This window comes from Mustela erminea, chromosome X, assembly GCF_009829155.1.
Source record: "Mustela erminea isolate mMusErm1 chromosome X, mMusErm1.Pri, whole genome shotgun sequence".
Taxonomy (NCBI): domain Eukaryota; kingdom Metazoa; phylum Chordata; class Mammalia; order Carnivora; family Mustelidae; genus Mustela; species Mustela erminea.
In genome coordinates, this window is record NC_045635.1 from 42,383,945 (window position 1) to 42,401,687 (window position 17,743).

The 17,743-nt window shown below is 50.7% G+C and overlaps 1 protein-coding gene and 1 long non-coding RNA gene across 3 annotated transcripts; both read left to right on the forward strand.

Moving 5' to 3' along the window:
• The first annotated feature begins 417 nt into the window (after positions 1 to 417).
• LOC116583102 lies at positions 418 to 4,041 on the forward strand. The gene is made up of 3 exons (XR_004282610.1): positions 418 to 578; positions 3,041 to 3,164; positions 4,015 to 4,041. It is a non-coding gene; the product is annotated as an uncharacterized LOC116583102 (long non-coding RNA).
• A 2,992-nt stretch (positions 4,042 to 7,033) lies between these two features.
• Positions 7,034 to 13,597, forward strand: WAS (WASP actin nucleation promoting factor). Of its 2 annotated transcripts, none has more exons than XM_032331195.1 (12): positions 7,034 to 7,239; positions 7,563 to 7,703; positions 8,554 to 8,640; positions 8,750 to 8,852; positions 8,964 to 9,005; positions 9,098 to 9,151; positions 9,778 to 9,952; positions 10,973 to 11,015; positions 11,223 to 11,376; positions 11,569 to 11,982; positions 12,237 to 12,351; positions 13,314 to 13,597. In XM_032331195.1, the coding sequence occupies exons 1-12, from the start codon at positions 7,108 to 7,110 to the stop codon at positions 13,345 to 13,347; spliced, it is 1,494 nt and encodes a 497-aa protein (XP_032187086.1). In that variant the 5' UTR covers positions 7,034 to 7,107; the 3' UTR covers positions 13,348 to 13,597. The 2 variants fall into 2 exon arrangements, with proteins under 2 accessions (XP_032187086.1, XP_032187085.1); XM_032331194.1 differs by having other exon boundaries at positions 11,569 to 11,972.
• Positions 13,598 to 17,743: the final 4,146 nt, after the last annotated feature.

Sequence of the window (17,743 nt, forward strand, 5' to 3'; positions counted from 1 at the left end):
AATAAAGGAACGCACGAAAACCCTACTGGGCTTGTTAGAGTTTACAATTTCGAGTTTCCACGGGACGCCACGCCCTGGTGGGTCATCTCATTAACCCCCAAGGGGAAGCAAAACCTTCCGCCCCTTCTGACCCATCTGACCCACGCTCCCAAATCTCTACAGACTCGTTTCAGCGGCCGGGCACCGCGGTCTGGCATCCACTGCGCATGCCCCGAGTGCGTGACCAATGGGAGCCCGGCGCGCGAGAGGGGAGGTCGGCTATATTCGTCTCCAAGGCCCAAGGAGAATTCGGTTATCGGCCAATCAGAGCCCACGGCGGTCTCCGACTCCTCACCCGTCAGCCAATTGGGGGCCTGGGTACACTGACCGCGGCTTCTAAGGAATCGAGGTGGGGGCGGTGACAGTGGTTAAGATGGCGGACGTGAGGGAGGAGGGGGGCGCTACCAGAGCGTGAGGCACCCCTGAGGCAGGTGGGAGTCAGGAGGACGGGACGGGAATCTTGGGACAAGCAAGATTCCCTCTCTGTTAGGGATTGAGGCAGCTGTCTTAGTCCTCTCCCACAAACGTTATGTTGCCAGGTAGCCGTCCCCTTCCTAGTGGTACGATCTTGGGCGGACTGTTCCATTTCGCATTCCTCCCCAGGCTCACTGTGGTCCGTTCCAGGCTGCGGCGTTAACCTTCCCTGGGGTTCACAGGGTCAAGGGTGTGGCTTGCGCGTGGGACGTGCTGAGCGGAAAGCAGATACTCCTGGAGTCACACACGTGGAGATTTGGACCCTCGAGGGGTCACACACACTAGGGGGTGGACAGTTCTGGTGTCACAGACTAGGGAAGGGACACTTGGGGTCACAAATATTGCGGTCCAGGGAGGTCGCGAGCACCTGTCTAGGGATAGTTGGTGACTTTGAGGGGGGTGGGCAGTGTAGGGACTAGAAGGGACCTTTGGCTACCTGGCTGGCCCAAGGTTAGCAGCCACAAACCTAGAAGGGAAGGGGAGGGCTGGCTGGCAGAGTTTTCCTGCATAGCTTGAGGGAGTAGGGCGGGAAACAAGTGGTGGGTGGGACTTCCAAGGTTGCCAGGGAGGGCTCCAGGAATATGTCCACACCCCTGGAGGAATCCGGCTGGGGCACGGGATGCATCTCTGAGATGGTCTTTGCAGCAAGGAAAAGTAGAGAAACGATCATGGGTAGGTGGTCAGGTGTTCTGGGTCTCTGACCATCCACCAGGGGCGGTGGGACTTGAAAGTGCTACGGGGGAGGGTGGGAGAAGGCTTGGCTTGAGGAATGATAGTTCATCCATCCAAGTTACTCAGCTATTTCAGAAAAACAACAATAATGCATAATTATAACATGAACTAATCACTTTGCATGAATTACCTCATTTAGCCTTCCCAACAACCTTAACTGCTATTATCTTCACTTTATGGATGAGAGAAGGGAAGCGCTGAGAGGTTCCCAGACTTTAAAGAGGTCCTTATGGGGACACCTGCGTGGCTCAGTTGGTTAAGTGTCTGCCTTTGGCTCAGGTCATGATCCCAGGGTCCTAGGATCGAGTCCCTGGGAATGAGAATGCTCCCCACGTCCCCCTCCTTCCGTAGTGGAGAGTCTGCTTCTCCCTCTTCCTCTGCTACCCGCTCCCCTCACCTGCTTGTATATACATACACTCTCTCTCCCTAAAATAAATAAATAAAATATTTAAAGAGAAAAAAAAAATAGCTCATAAGCGGCACAGCCAGAGCCAGGCTGTAGGGCTCCAGAATCTGTGGTTGGAACCACTGCGCCATTTTTTTTCTTTTTTGTTAAAGTAAGCTCTGCGCCCAAGGTGGGGCTTTAACTCCTGGCTCTAAGATCAAGTCACTGCTCTACCAACTGAGTCAGCCGGGTGCCCCACCACTGAGCCATCCTTATCTTTCCAGGTGTCTCGCTTTTCTGTGCGCCCCCATCCTCACTTCACCCCTACCAGAACTAGAAGTCAGCCCCTCTCCTGAGCACCCCTAAAAAGGCACCCACTTGCCCATGGCAACCATGAACGTTTTAGACATCTCCATGTGAGAGGCTGGTCTCTTCAGTGTCCTAGTTCTTCTCTTCCCCCTTCCCGCAGGCAGGAAGGGGGATGAAGAGAGGACGACAGTAAATCGCAGCACAGATAGCTGGGCTGTAGCATGATTATCCCACAAATACTGACTGATCTGCGTGTAGGTCTTGTGCCGGGGTGGTTGGCATATGGCAATGAACGAGACAGACAAGGGTCATGTTCCTTCCTGGCCTGGGGGTGTGTTTGGGGAATTCCTGGCTGGCAAATTTTTGGTTGTTATGGTGATGGGGGTGCTCCGCCTTGGAATGGGCAAGGGCCTAGGATGCTGGGGTACAGCCCCACATCATTAAGACTTGTAATGTACCTGAATGTCATTCCAGGATGGTCAAAGGGTTGGGTCAGGGGGTTGGGCACTGCTGGTTCCTTCAGCCTGTCCTTAGGGAGCACCCTTCAGTCAGGGGTCCATGGGAGGTGGGGGGGGTGGTAAGGGGAAGAGAAGGATGGTGTGGCAAAGGAAATGTAGCCTTCTTGTCTCAGCTTGGTCCTAGAGGACAGCAGGAGGCCCCTATGTGTGCCCACATCTCCGTGGCCTCAGTCGTGTGCTAGGACCAAAGTGTGGGAGACAGCCCCATGTCTTAGCACTGACTGTGTCTTATTTCCTACTCAGGGCTTGAGATGTGTCAGGCAGGATCTTGTAGGCAATATCCTCTTGGAATAAAGCAAAATAAGCACAGGATATAAACAGGAAATGGTTCTCCATCTGGTAAACCTAGGGCAGGGGGGTGGGGGGGGGAGGAGGTGGCAAAGGCACATCAGGATGGTCTGAGTTACGGGTAGATCCTGGTTCTTGGGGCTGGGCTTTCTGGGTATTCACTGGCTTACTAAGAAGTAAGCTCTAACTGCTGCTCCCCGCTGTGGCAGACTGACTCATATTCAACCTAATCTCCTGCTGAGAACCATAAAAGCTAAATTAAGGTTCTTGTTCTTGTTTTTAAATCTCTTTGAAGGCCCTGGAGAGCAAATTACCTTTGAGGTCTTCACGTCACCAAAGACTGTCATGCAGTGCGGAAAAGCAAGAATCGATGGGGATACGTAAAAGTGACATAAGCCAGCTCCTGATTCTTGATGCAGGTCTGCGAAGTAATTCAATAATCTGGGTAATATGAAAAAGGATTACTAAAGCACTATATTCCAGGGTGGGGCGACTCATTCCTGTTAGGGACCAAAATAACAAAACTCTAGTTTTTTTAGTTAGAGAAAAGTATACATTTTAAACCTGTCTGCTACTTAGAAGAACAGGAAATATATAACTTTTTAAAAAAAGATTTATTGATGGGCATCTGGGTGGCTTAGTCTATTAAGCGTCTGTCTTTGACTCAGGTCGGGACCCAGCTGTCCTGGGATTGAGTCACACATCAGATTTCGGGAGTCTGCTTCTTTTTTTTTTCTTTTTTTAAAATATTTTTATTTTAGGAGTGCCTGGGCGGCTCAGTGGGTTAAAGCCTCTGCCTTTGGCTCAGGTCATGATCCCAGGGTCCTGGGATCGAGCCCCACATCGGGCTCTCTGCTCAGCAAGGAGCCTGCTTCCTCCTCTCTCTCTCTGCCTGCTTCTCTGCCTACTTGTGATCTCTGTCAAATAAATAAATAAAATCTTCAAAAAAAAGATTTTTTTTAAGATTTTTTAATTTATTTATTTGACAGACAGAGATCACAGGTAGGCAGAGAGGCAGGCAGAGAGAGGAAGGGAAGCAGGTTCCCTGTTGAGCAGAGAGCTCCATCCCAGGACCCTGGGATCATGACCTGAGCCAAAGGCAGAGGCTTTAACCTACTGAGCCACCCAGGCGCCCCATGGGAGCCTGCTTCTCCCCCTATCTGCTTCTCCCCCTACCTGCTTCTCCCCCTGCTTGTGCTCTCTCGCTGTTAAATAAATAAATAACTTTACAAGTTTTTTAAAAATTTTATTATTTATTTATTCATTCAGTTGAGAGAGAAAGAGAAGCAGAGGGAGAAAGAAACGTAAGTAAACCTCGAGTTGAGCATGGAGCCCCATAGGGAGCTTGATCCCACGACCCCGAGATCATGACCTGAGGTGAAACCAAGAGTTGGACACTCAACGGAATGTGCCAAAATATATAACTTTTAAATGTTAACTTAAAAAACAACCAGCAAATGTAGCAGAAGCTTAAGCCCCTCCCCCTGCTATAAACTTAAGGGAGACAGATCTAGGGGCAGAGAAGGAAAAAGGAGGAAGAGGGATAAGGAAAGACAGAGAAGGAGCAGAAGAATTTTCTCTCTGGCCCCGATGTGGCCCTTGACAGATTAGGAATCATTTCTCACGTAATTGGCCTCTACTCCACCATTCACAAGCTTGGTGATCTTGGGCACGTTAGCTAACTTCCCTGGGCCTCAGCTTCCCTATTAGTAAAATGGGGATAAGAGTAACATTTACCTCATGCGGTCATCTGTGAGGGTGAAATGAGTTAATAAATGTAAGGCACTTAGAAAAAAATCAGAAAACACTAAATCACTAATCCCTCACTGATTCCTTCAGTAAACATTTATGGAGTGTCTAGTTTGTGCCAGATATCGGAGATAGGCTCGGTACCTGGCAGGAGAACAATAAACAGCATGAAAATGAATGAATGTGATGGCTTTTTAAGGAAGAAAGCAGGGCCTTGCCCCAGGAACAGGCTGGAAGATGCTCCAGGCCCAGAGGTACGAAACCGCCTGGTGAGTTGTAGGTAACCGGAAGCTGAGTTGTGAGGAGGGGAGGGAGGGAAGTTGGAATTGCCACTCTGGAATGAGCTTCGAGCCAGGTTTCTGGGCAGAACCGTGGGTCCCATCTTGAGAAGTGCCATTTGCCTTCAGGTACCTGGGGATGGCAGTTGCACCCCAGACTTGCTCAGCTCCCCCAGGCTGCTGTATGTGGCTGGGAGCTTCCTGTCCGCAAATGGTAAACCAAGGCCCAGGGAGGCGTGAGGACTGAGGGAACAGTTGGGGGAACAGTCTGGCATCATCTGGTCAAGTTGGAGATAGGCAAACCCTACAAACCTACCCCTACCCCCTGATTCCCCTCCCGAGTGTATGCCTGCCTGTGCGGACCAGGAGACGTGTAAGGGAGCAAAAGCCAGGAATAGCCCAAACATTTGTTATCAGGACAATACAAATAAACAAATTGTACAAACAGTGGAATACTGTGGGGCGCCTGGGTGGCTCAGTGGGTTAAAGCCTCTGCCTTCAGCTCAGGTCATGATCCCAGGGTCCTGGGATCGAGCCTCTCTGCTCAGCAGGGAGCCTGCTTCTCCCCCTCTCTCTCTGCCTGCCTCTCTGCCTACTGTGATCTCTGTCTGTCAAATAAATTTTAAAAATCTTAAAAAAAAAACACAATGGAATACTATGTAGCAGTGAAAAGGAATGGTCATTGTTACAGGCAGATACAGATCAGAGAGAAGGCACAGAGCACAGTGATGGAAAGTGTGACTCTGGACCCAGCCGGCCTGGCTTGGGATCCAGACTCTGCCACTTGCTAGCTGGGAGCTACTGGGAAAATCAGCGTGCCTCAGTTCTCTCACTTCCCACTAGCAAATGGACCCAGGAAGAGTGTATGTCCCATAGGCTATTAGGAGGATTTAAGGGGGTCAGTATTTACAGAGGTCAGAACACTGTCTGGGACATATGTTCAGTGGCTTCCATCAGTGTTGGATAAACGTAGGATGTTGTGTGGGGGGAAAAAAAGCAAGACTCTGAAGATTCCAGACTTTTATTTTATTTTTTAAGAATTTATTTATTAGGATGCCTGGGTGGCTCAGTTGGTTAAGTGGCTGCCTTCGGCTCAGGTCATGACCCCAGTATCCTGGGATCGAGTCCCACATCAGGCTCCTTGCTCTGCAGGGAGCCTGCTTCTCCCTCTGCCTCTAACCTGCCACTCTGTCTGCCTGTGCTTGCACTCTGTCTCTCTCTCTCTAACAAATAAATAAAATCTAAAAAAAAAAAGAAAGAAAGAAAGAAAGAAAGAAAGAAAGAAAGAAAGAAAGAAAAAGAATTTATTTATTTACGGGCGCCTGGGTGGCTCAGTGGGTTAAAACCTCTGCCTTCAGCTCAGGTCATGATCCCAGGGTCCTGGGATCGAGCATCACATCGGGTTCCCTGCTCAGCGGGGAGACTGCTTCCCTTCCTCTCTCTCTACCTGCCTCTCTGCCTTCTTGTGATCTCTGTCTGTCAAATAAATAAATAAAATATTTAAGAAAAAAGAATTTATTTATTTGTCACACACAGAGAGAGAGAGCACAATCAGGGCGAGGGGAAGAAGCAGGCTCCCTGGATATGGGGCTCGATCCCAGTACCCTGGGATCCTGACCTGAGCTGAAGGCCACTGCTTAACCAACTGAGCCACCTAGGTACCCCAAGAATCCAGACTTTAAAAGGTTTAAAAGCAATTAGGATTAAATAAGACATTGCCTGAAGGGATGAGAAGCAGAAAGTGATTTGGGAACTGTGGGGAGGCAGGGGTAAGGGATGGGGAAGTGTGCTGGGTGCCCGAGCATTGCTGGGGGTCTCAGGAGAGAGGTGGGATCCCAGCCCCTCACAATGTCATTAGAGGAAAAGTTTTAACCCAGTAACCCTTCCGCATGAGGGGCTGTGGGCCTCAGGCCCAGACCAGCTGGATGCTTTGGGGAGGAAGGAGGCTGCCCAGCCCCCCAACGGCTCCCCACCATTGTGTCCTCCAGCAGAAGTGCAGCAGTGGCCTGGCCTTTGCTCCCAGCCAATCAGAGGAAGAGGGACATGAGCCAGTCAGAGGGAGATGGGCCTCAGGGAGTAAGAAAGAAGGAGGAGGACATGAGCTGGCCCAAAAGATGGGTCTTAACCAGCCAAATGGAGGAGGGCCCCTTTCTAAGGGAGGAGGGTCCGAGCCTGTCCTAGGGAGGGAGGAGGAGGCCAGGCCCACCCAGAGGCCCCTGGAGGACTTGTTTCCCTTGTGGTTTTTTGTACTTCCTGTTCCCCTGCGCACTGCGGAAGTTCCTCTTCTTACCCTGCACCCAGAGCCTGGCTGAAGAGGACAAGGGCAGGAGGCACCATGAGTGGGGGCCCTGTGGGAGGCAGGTCTGGGGGTCGCGGAGGACCAGGGGTTCAGCAGAACATACCCTCCACACTGCTCCAGGACCACGAGAACCAGCGACTCTTCGAGATGCTGGGTCGGAAATGCTGGGTGAGCTGGGGATCTCCTGGCCCTCCCTGTCTCCCTCCCTTTCCTCCTCTTCCTCTCCTCCTCTTCTGCCTCCTCATCGTCCCCATCCTTCTCCTTTCCTCCACTTTCTTTCTCTCTTCCGGTCGTCTTCCCTTCTCCATCATCTCCTCTCCTAAAACCCACTTACCCCCCCGTTCACCAATCCCAGGAAGATCTCGGTTGCGATGCCTATCTACTTTCCCTCTGGCTGCGGCTCTTCCCTGAGAGCCAGAACAGCCGTGGACAAGGAAGAACTAGACCTTCTGGCTAACCAGATTCCCCTGAGCTCTGCTCTTCCCTCCCAGACACTGGCCACTGCCGTTGTTCAACTGTACCTGGCATTGCCTCCTGGAGCTGAACACTGGACCAAGGAGCACTGTGGGGCTGTGTGCTTCGTGAAGGATAACCCCCAGAAGTCCTACTTCATCCGTCTTTATGGCCTTCAGGTGATCCCCATCCCCCTTGCTGGATGTGCAAACCAGTTTTCAACTCGCAAATCCAGATCTGTGTCCAAAGCCCCAAGGCCTTGGACAGATCAGTGAACCCCTGAGCCCCAGAACCAAAGACTTTATCCAGATGTCAAACTCTGCTTTGATTTTCTTTGTCTTTGATGATTGACCCCAGAATCCCCAGGTCAAGACCTATAACCCCCAACTATCAGTATAGCTCCCAAATCTAATCTGTTTTATGAATTAAAAAAAATGAGCTCTATACTTTTACCTGAACCTCAAATCCATTCTAAACTCAAGCTTTTGGGTCCCAGAAATCCCCCATCAAAATTTCTGGACCCTAAATGTTTGCCTAGCTGCTAAGCCATAGTTCTGTTTCTTAAATGTCAGATTGCATGTACCTTGACTGAATCCCCCACCCCCAGAACTTTCAGGTCTGTGTGTCTGAACCTCAAATCTGAACACCAGCTCCTAGTACTGGAGCCCTACTTGCCCAAATGAAGGCCCCCGCCTAAAGGAAGGGTGTAAGATGAGTCTGTGAATGGGCTCAGTTTCCTAGGACTGGAGCCCTAAATCCTCCTATTCAAGCCCACAAGTCTCACCTCTAGGGCCTTGAACCCCAACTCCCCATCCCTGACTGTATATCTAACGCCCATACTGTACCCCAACCCTCCACACCTGACATCTAGACCCCCCAACTCTCTGACAATAAGCTGGAGGTCTCTTATCTGATCCTGGGGCACCAAATTAGGACACTGTTCTCCTTGCCCAGATAACAGAGGCCTGCCACTCAGGGCAAGTCTTTGTGCTAATGCGCTCCCCCCACCACCACCCTGGATCTTTCCAGACTGGCCGTCTGCTCTGGGAACAAGAGCTGTACTCACAGCTGGTCTACTCTACTCCTACCCCCTTCTTCCACACCTTTGCTGGAGATGTGAGTGACCCCTCAACCCCTGGGCCCCAGGTGGGATGTGGGGAGGAGATGGGAAAGGTGCTGGGTGGTGGGGGGGCCTGGAAGGCTATTGAGCCCAAGATGTCTGCAGGCCTGCCAGGCAGGGCTGAACTTTGCAGACGAGGGCGAGGCCCAGGTCTTCCGGGCCCTGGTGCAGGAGAAGATCCAAAAAAGGAATCAGAGGCAAAGTGGAGGTGAGGAGGCTTTCGGGGTGGAAAGGAGGTTGGGCGGAAGTGTGTGAAGAGTAGGGAGCTAGAAAAGCCCCTCTTATGGTTCCGGTTCCCAGTCCACCTGTCTCCCCACAGACAGACGCCAGCTACCCCCACCACCGGCGCCAGCCAATGAAGGTGAGTCCTCAAGTTCAAGGAGGGCACTAAGGGTATAGCCCAGGAAACTGTAGCAGAGTTGTAATAGCCCTCTACCCATTCCATCTTTCCAGAGAGAAGAGGAGGGCTCCCACCTCTGCCCCCACACCCAGGTGGAGACCAAGGGGGTGAGTGCTGATTCTTCCCTGTGTCTCTGGGTGGACAGGTGGGTGGGTGAGTAGATGGACAGATGGGTGTGTAGTGGGTGGATGGATGAGTAGTTGGGAGAGTGCAGAGATAAGTGGGCAAAAGGGTGGGTGGAAGGTGGGTGGATAGATGGTTGAGTGGAGGATGAATTGATGGGAAGATGAAAACATCGATGTACAGATGTGTAGGTGAATGAGTATGTGGATATATGGATGAATGGATGGATGGATGTTAGTTAACGAATAAGTGAATGAATTGAACAGTGAATAAATGAATAACTAACACAACATTTCAATTGGTGAAGAAAGCAATGACTGACTGAATGAATGAATAATTTAATTAATTGGTCAATGAGCCATGAACGAATGAATCAATACTTAAGCGATCAGATGAGTGAATGAATAAAGAAATGAATTGGTGAAGGTAAGAATGGTTTGTGGAACCCACCCATCCACTTCTCCATAAGCCCTAATTGGACCCTTCACCCACTCCCTCCATGACCACCAGACACACACAGATTCCCCCAACACTTGTCCTGTCTCTTTCCCCTATGCTTTGGCTGGTAGGTGAGTAGGTCAATGGCTCAATCACCCTATTTTCCCCACAGGCCCAGCATCTGGCCAACTGTCCCTGGGGCTAGTAACAGTGGACATCCAGAACCCCGACATCACGAGTTCCCGATACCGTGGGCTCCCAGCGCCTGGGCCTGGCCCAGCTGATAAGAAACGCTCGGGGAAGAAGAAAATCAGCAAGGCCGATATTGGTGCACCAAGTGGATTCAAGTGAGAACCTCTCCCCACTAGTCCTACCAATCCCTGTTGGTGGGGGCAGATGAAAAGATGGACAGGAAGAGAGCTGGGTGGATGGAAGAATGGCATGGTTGGGTGCGTGGGTGGATAGACGAGTGGATAGGTGGGTGGGTACGAGGCCAGGTCTAGGGAGAAGCAAGCAAGGCACCAAAGTTGCAAAATATATAGAGGCAGTTACTCTAAGGGTCATGCAACTGCAATTCACTCTGAGAGTGAGGGGCTCCTTAAATTTTGCATCCTAGACACCTCACTTGCTTCACCTTACTCGCACCCTGGGTGGGCTGATAGGTGAGTGGATGGGTGGGTGGGTAGATGAGTGGTTGGATGAATGTTGAATGAATGAATGAATGGATGGATGGATGGATGGATGGATGCATGCATGAATTAGTTGGTTGGGGAATGAATGGGTAAGTGGTTGGATGGATGGGTGGATGGGTAAATGGGAGGTGGGCGGGTGAGTGGACAGATGGATGGATATCTGGTTGGTTCACAGAGAAGGTGGATGGGGATGAATAGGGCCAGACGCATGGATGAATGGATAGTTCAGTGGGTCAGTAGAAGTGTATGGATGAACAGGCAGGCAAAAGAGTGGATGAATTGACAGGTGGGCACACGGGTAGATGGACAAGTGTGTGTGAAGACAGGTGGGCAGACAAATGAGTAAACAGATGTATGTGGGCAGTTGAGTAGGAAGACAAATATACGAGAGATCGGTGTTCTGACAGGTGAATGCAAATGGCTAGGTGGACAAATGGATGTGTGAAAGGTTGGTAGAAAAAAGGGTGGATGGACAGTTGGGCATTCCAACCCATGGACCCCTCCAATTCCATCACTACTGTTCTCATTCAGTCACTCATTCACTCACTTAGGACTCATCTATTCATTCTGGCCTCTCAGAGGCCCTCTGGGGAGGGGGAGGGCAAGAGGGCTTCACTAGGATGGAAGGGAAGGAAGGGGAATGGGGCTTCACTGGGATCTCCTCACCTCCCCCAGACATGTCAGCCACGTGGGGTGGGACCCCCAGAATGGATTTGACGTGAGTAATTCCAAAGACCCCTTGACCCATTTGACTACCCACCTACCGTTCCATAGTCCACTGGCTCAGACCAACTTCCAGACCCCAACCCCTTTTACATTCCTCTCAGATACCCCTGTGGGGTAGATGGACCCAGTGATAATCGGTGCCCCTCCCCTCCCTGCCTTATTCCCCCACCCCTGCCCTGGCCTTCTTCCTCTTGGGCAGGTAAACAACCTGGACCCAGACCTGCGGAGTCTGTTCTCCAGGGCAGGCATCAGTGAGGCCCAGCTCACAGATGCTGAAACCTCCAAACTCATCTACGATTTCATTGAGGACCAGGGGGGCCTGGAGGCTGTGCGGCAGGAAATGAGGCGTCAGGGTGAGCACCCCCTTTCTTCTCCGTCCCCAGTAGCTTATTCCTAAGAAATACACCGTAGTCGCTCAGTCCTCATGAAAACCCTTACACTGCTTGAATCAGGAGTTGGTCACTTGGGGTTCCTGTGTTGCAAGTGAGCAAAATTGAGGCTCTGAAGATAACTAACAGTACCTCTGTGTTATCTCCCCCCTTCAGAGCCTCTTCCACCTCCCCCACCGCCGTCCAGAGGAGGAAATCAGGCTCCCCGGCCCCCCACTATGGGGAGCAACAAGGGTCGTTCTGGTCCACTGCCTCCTGTACCTTTGGGAGGTGCTCCGCCCCCACCAACTCCCCGGGCACCCCCACCCCCAGGCCGAGGGGGCCCTCCACCACCACCCCCTCCAGCCACTGGACGTTCTGGACCACCACCCCCTCCACCCCCTGGAGCTGGAGGGCCCCCTGTGCCTCCACCCCCACCCCCACCGCCCCCACCCCCCAGCTCTGGGGATGGGCCAGTCCCTCCCCCACCTCCTGCTCTGGGGCCTGTGGGGAACCTGGCCCCTGGTGGAGGTCGGGGGGCGCTTTTGGATCAAATCCGCCAGGGAATTCAGCTGAACAAGGTGAAGACGGGTGAGAGGGAGGATTGGGGGTGTCTGGGACTTGGGTGTCAGTCAAGTCAGGATATCTGGGGCAGGGCTGAAACTGACAGAGGTCCCAGGCTTTTGGGGTTTCAATGACAGGGTGGGGAGGGCAGTGGGGAGAGGCCAGCTGGGAACCCTGAAAGTAACTGGAGTGTATGAGAGTGGGAATAACATGGGAGGAGCAGGGAGGAGTGCTCCCATCATGGGCCTTGAACCATCTGTGCTGGACCCTCCTTGCTGCAGACGCCCGGGGCCCCCGAGAACTCAGCACTGCAGCCTGCGCCTCAGAGCTCAGAGGGGCTGGTGGGAGCCCTGATGCACGTGATGCAGAAGAGAAGCCGAGCCATCCACTCTTCAGGTGACAGCCTGCCCGCTGCCAGGATGGCGCGCCCGCTCCCGGGGGCCAGTGTGGGCTGAAAAACAACCCCCCCGGTTACCAACTGTGGTGACCGCCACCCCATTGTGACTCTGTTATCTATCTCCTTTTTTGGCAGTGTTAACATTGTCATCATGGAACAATCCTATGATTCACTCTTTTTTTGATGATGACATTAACATAAAGGCCAGAGCATGTCTGCAATATTAATAGGAATACCAGACGCATGGAAGCGTTACCATTAGCCCATAGGTGATGCTGTTCTAAGGAACCTCACCGTGGACAATAAAATTAACTCAAACTCCAGGAGTCAGTAGAGGGACCCCGAGCTGATAATGTGGTGATAATACCATAACCAACCCAACGTTTCTGTAATAACGTTGACATTTGTCCCCTGATGTGGCAACACTGTTGCCATTACGAGACAATTAGAGGAGGGGAACGTGAACCTCAACCTATTACTGGCGATAGTAATTCACGTTAATCCCAGGATACGTCTGCAAGATTAGTATGAATCTGCTCCATGATGATTATTTTCACAAACCTCATCTTTTTACAGTGAGATCATCAATAACCTGTGATGCGTCAGTAACATTAACATTAGCCTGCTATAAAACAGTGATATTGTAAAGTACTCTGCCTCTGCTAATAATACTTGAATACACCCCATTAAGTGACAAACCGAACATTAACCCCTGCGTGACAGTGATATCCCAAGTAACCACGTTTTTGACAATGAGATTAACTTCCATTCCAACTCCAGCCCACACCCTAAATCTCCTGCCTCTGAGGGGCCCCTCCCTCATTCAGCTGCATGGGCCCCCAGGATGCCACAGCCCCCCAGAACCCTGAGTCTTGATCTCTCAGATCCCAGGAACTTCACCCCACCCCAGGCCTTTGAACCCTTCTGCCCATCCTGAGTCCTACTTTCTCTCTCCCTCCAGACGAAGGGGAGGACCAGGCCGGCGACGAGGATGAGGACGACGAGTGGGATGACTGAGTCAACCACCCCACCTGTTCTGAGCCTTCTCTCCTGGCATCTGCTGCTTGGTACCCCGACTCCTGGCCTCCGGGCCTCTCAGGCCCTGTTTGTTTCCCGCCAACCCTTCTAATGCAGTTAATTCTGACTAGCAGTAGCTAGGGCCCCTTTATATACAGACTATTTCGGTTCTCCTCACATTAAGGATTTTGAAACCAAAATAAAATAACTGTCTTTTTGTTTCTCCAAGTCTCAGTTGGTTTATATTCCAAATGTGGAAATGTGGGGTCTTTTATCCCCAAAGTCTCTTTTATTCATCTCTCCCATTTCATTTATTTTATTCACTCATTTGTTTCCTCATTTCTTTCTTTCTTTCTGCCCTTCTTTCTTTCTACAAACATTTGCTGCCAGATGCTACTTTTGGGGCTGGAGCTAAAGCAGCAGGAAGAAAATCTAGTGACACTAACATTCTAGTGGGGGAGACAGATATGAAACCAGGGATCAAATAGAAATTAAAGATAGTTACAGATTGTGACAAGTGCTGTGATATGCTGAGGGGGAACGGCCTTGGGATGGAACATTCAGGGAAAGTCACCAGGATGCCATGACAGCTGTGCAGAACCTAAAGAGAGGGGAGTCAGCCAGTAAATCTTTGGGGGGAGGATATTCCAGGCAGTAGGAACAGCCTGTGCAAAGGCCCTGAGTTGGGGAAAACTTGGTGTGAGGTTGAACATGGTGAATAAGCAGGAATTATTTATTCATTTACTTATTTTGTTATTAAAAAAAAAAGTCCAATCAACACAATATTAGATCAAGAAAATACTCAGTGGTCAGACTTACTCTCCATGCACACAACTCATACACCAGGATCCTGGTGGGCAGGACCCCTCTCTCGACTTTAAAATTTGGTTCTGCCCAGTTCTCAGCACAAACCCAAGTCCCGGCCAGTGGCAATGGAAGAGGCAAAGACTTGTACATATTGGCTCTAGAACCTAGACAAGATGCCCCGCCTCTAAGCCTCAGTTTCTTCATCTCTACAACAGCGGTAACAATATGTAACTGATTTCCAACTCAGATCCCATTGGGTCCCCCCTCCTCTTCTAGGATCCAGAAAAAAAGGAACAACTCAAAACTGTCCCTGGTGTCTAAAGCTATTTGCAAGGGAGTGATAGAAGCCTCTGCACGAGAGCCTTAGCAGAGGATTCTACTCCTTTCCATTTCTGAAATCTGGTGGATTCAAACCAGAGGATGAATCCTGAAAGGACAGGCTACATCCATCTGCAAGACCAGTGGAAGAATTTTGAGCCATCCGTGGTTCAGGCTGGGGGTTAGGGGAGGGAGCAAAGGAGAGGCAGGGCCAGGGTGGAGGTGTGGGAGGTGGGAGCTGGCTTTTCTCCTTAAGAATTCCCCCACAGGCACAGAAGCTGAAGAAAGAGGGAGTCTTGGCTTCCTTTTAGTTCTTTCACCATTCTTCACCTTCCACTCTACTCCCCACCCCACTTTGGCCAGGTCTCCAGGGGCACGCTGAGTCTAGGAAGGGCCTGTCAGTATCACTCACCCACCTCCCCACTCCCTGCTAGGAAACCCCAGAAATCCACTGTGCTGGGACCCCTCTCGGTAGGCTTTATCCTGGAGAAGACCGTCTATCACACAACCTCTGAATCCCCAGAAGCACTGCCTACAGCAGGCACGGGGTTCGCAGAAAAGTATATTGACCGTGGACAAGTGGCTTGACCTTCCCAGGCCTCAGTTTTCTCGATCTTTAAACTGAGACTAAAAATGCATTACTTCGCAGGGTTGTGGAGAGAATTCAAGTGTCTGCAAAGTGCCTGGCTCCTTGAGGCATCTACAAATATTAGATGCTGCTGTTGCTGTTCTTCCTCCTACTGCCGGTTGGTTGGTCCTGAGTCACCGTTGATCAAAAAATGCACCATTATTGTGTGTATCACCAGGAGAGACAAAAAAGTACTGCGAATTAAATTATGACTCACCAGTGCTTGGGAGACGCAGCCGGATTTCAGAGATGTTACAGAATTAAGTGTTCCTGGAATCTGGCTGGGGATGTTCTTTAACCTGCGTTCTGGTTCTACACGTATGTTTGCTTATAAAAACTCATGACACTGATCACCCGTGGTCTGTGCCCTCTTCTGTACGTGTGGTACACTCGAATACGAGGTTTATATTAAAAACAAGTCAAACCTGTACAGCTTGGAATGGGTAAGACCTTATATTGGCCCCAGCACTGGGCAAGGCAATATATGCTTGGCACTAATTTAATGCTGAATGAACAGACAAGTGGCTGGGAGTGGGACACAAGAATAATAGGGTGGTATGGGGCGCCTGGGTGGCTCAGTGGGTCAAAGCCTCTGCCTTCGGCTCAGGTCAGGATCCCAGGGTCCTGGGATCGAGCCCCGCATTGGGCTCTCTGCTCGGCGGGGAGCCTGCTTCCCTTCCTCTCTCTCTGCCTGCCTCTCTGCCTGCTTATGATCTCTGTCAAATAAATAAATGAAATCTTAAAAAAAAAAAGAATAGGGTGGCCTCTTACTTTTTTTTCTTTAAAGATTTTATTTATTTATTTGACAGAGATCACAAGCAGGCAGAGAGACAGGCAGAGAGGGAGAAGCAGGCTCCTCGCTGAGCAGAGAGCTCGATGAAGGGCTCTATCCCAGGACCCTGGGATCATGACTTGAGCCAAAGGCAGAGGCTTTAACTCACTGAGCCACCCAGGCACCCCTGGCCTCTTACTTTTGAGGTCTCCTGGACAGATGCTAGTCTGGAAAGATTCATTTCCACATGAGTGGGAGGTGCCCACCCCAAGGTCACTCATATGAGGTTTTACTGATGAAGAAACTGCCTAAGGTCACACAATTTAGTAAATGGCGGAGCTGGGATTTGAACCCAGGTAGCTAGGCTCCAAGATCTAAGCCTTTACCTACTACATTACATATTCTTTTATATATACAGTTTGGGGAGGATGAAGGTATGAAAATTAATAAAGGGAAACCTTACTAAAATGGACTCAGGATGCTAGAAGGAGAGGCTGGGTAGAGGAAACTTACTACTCAATGTCAGTTACAGCAAAAAGTATCAATTATAGACCCAACAGAAGTATCTCAACAGGAAAGAATGGTCAGTTACAAGCCCCCAACAGGGAAAGATATACATTGTACCTCTTATAAGAAACTGACTACACCTGCAACTCAGCCACTGAGAAACCATCATTGCTATGAACTTTTGCTTTTCTCCAATTGCCTTTTGTTCCAAACAACCCCTCCCAACATCCTCCTCCATAACAGAATGTTCCTTTCCTTTGTTGATTGGACATGCATATGGTTTTGCCATAGCTTGCTTGTCCTGCGTTGCAATTCTCAGTTATTCCTGAATAAACACATCTTTTTTTTTTTTGGTAAAATAACTGGCAGTTTTATCTTTAAGGTTGACAAAGGGATGTTTGCCAAGCACCCACAGACCCCTACCTGACCCCCTACAGATTCAGTCCTGCCTTAAGCCATTCTTATGGGTTGGAGTGGACTCCTGGGAATAGGAGGGTTCTGCCTGTCCGGGTAGACTGGGAGCATTCGAGGACCAGAATCTGACTGTGTTCTAGAAAGAATAAGGGAGGGAAGAGGATGCGTGGTGGGGTATCCGCTGCTGGTTGTCCTGCCTATGGTAAGCAAGGGCTGCTGGAAATTCAGACTGGCCATTTCTCCCAACTAGCTCACAGCTAGACCGGCAGGCAGACAGAACAGCCATTTACTTAACTGGATAATCATTTGGTTGACTACATAACTCACGGACCCACAGGGAGAGGGGCCATTTGAGGAATGGAGGGTGCAATTTCCTGATGCTGTGAGGTACTGAAAATCTAACTAAATTATGCCCGCTGGGGACCGGCTGGTGGTCTGATAGCGTAGAAGACAGGCAGCCTCTTGAGGGACTGACAGGCTGGCTGACTGACAGCCCGTGCGGTTGCTGCCTGTCTGGCTGGTTGTGAATGGCTGACTATTGCTGGGAGTCACATCGGGCCCAAGGGAGTGTGTCTGGATGTGGCACTGTCTGATGATATGTAAAGGCAGGGCTACCCTGAGGGAATTTCAGGCTGACTGATGGACAGATCTGTGATGGCCTGATAAGCAACCGTATCTGGTGAGTGACCATCCACCCTGGCCAAATCACAGCATGCTTGACAGAACCCGTGGTCAGTCACATGCCGAGAATGGCTGCCTGGCTGATGGACAACACGATGGAGGGCAGTGAACGAGTCAGAGGCCAGCTGACCCACTGAAATATCCATGTAGAAAGCTGACTGCCTGGCCGTACCAAGTTGGAATCACAGCGGCCCTGAGGGGGCCCCAGTGGGTCAGAGGAGACTGTCCGGATGACTGACCAATGGTG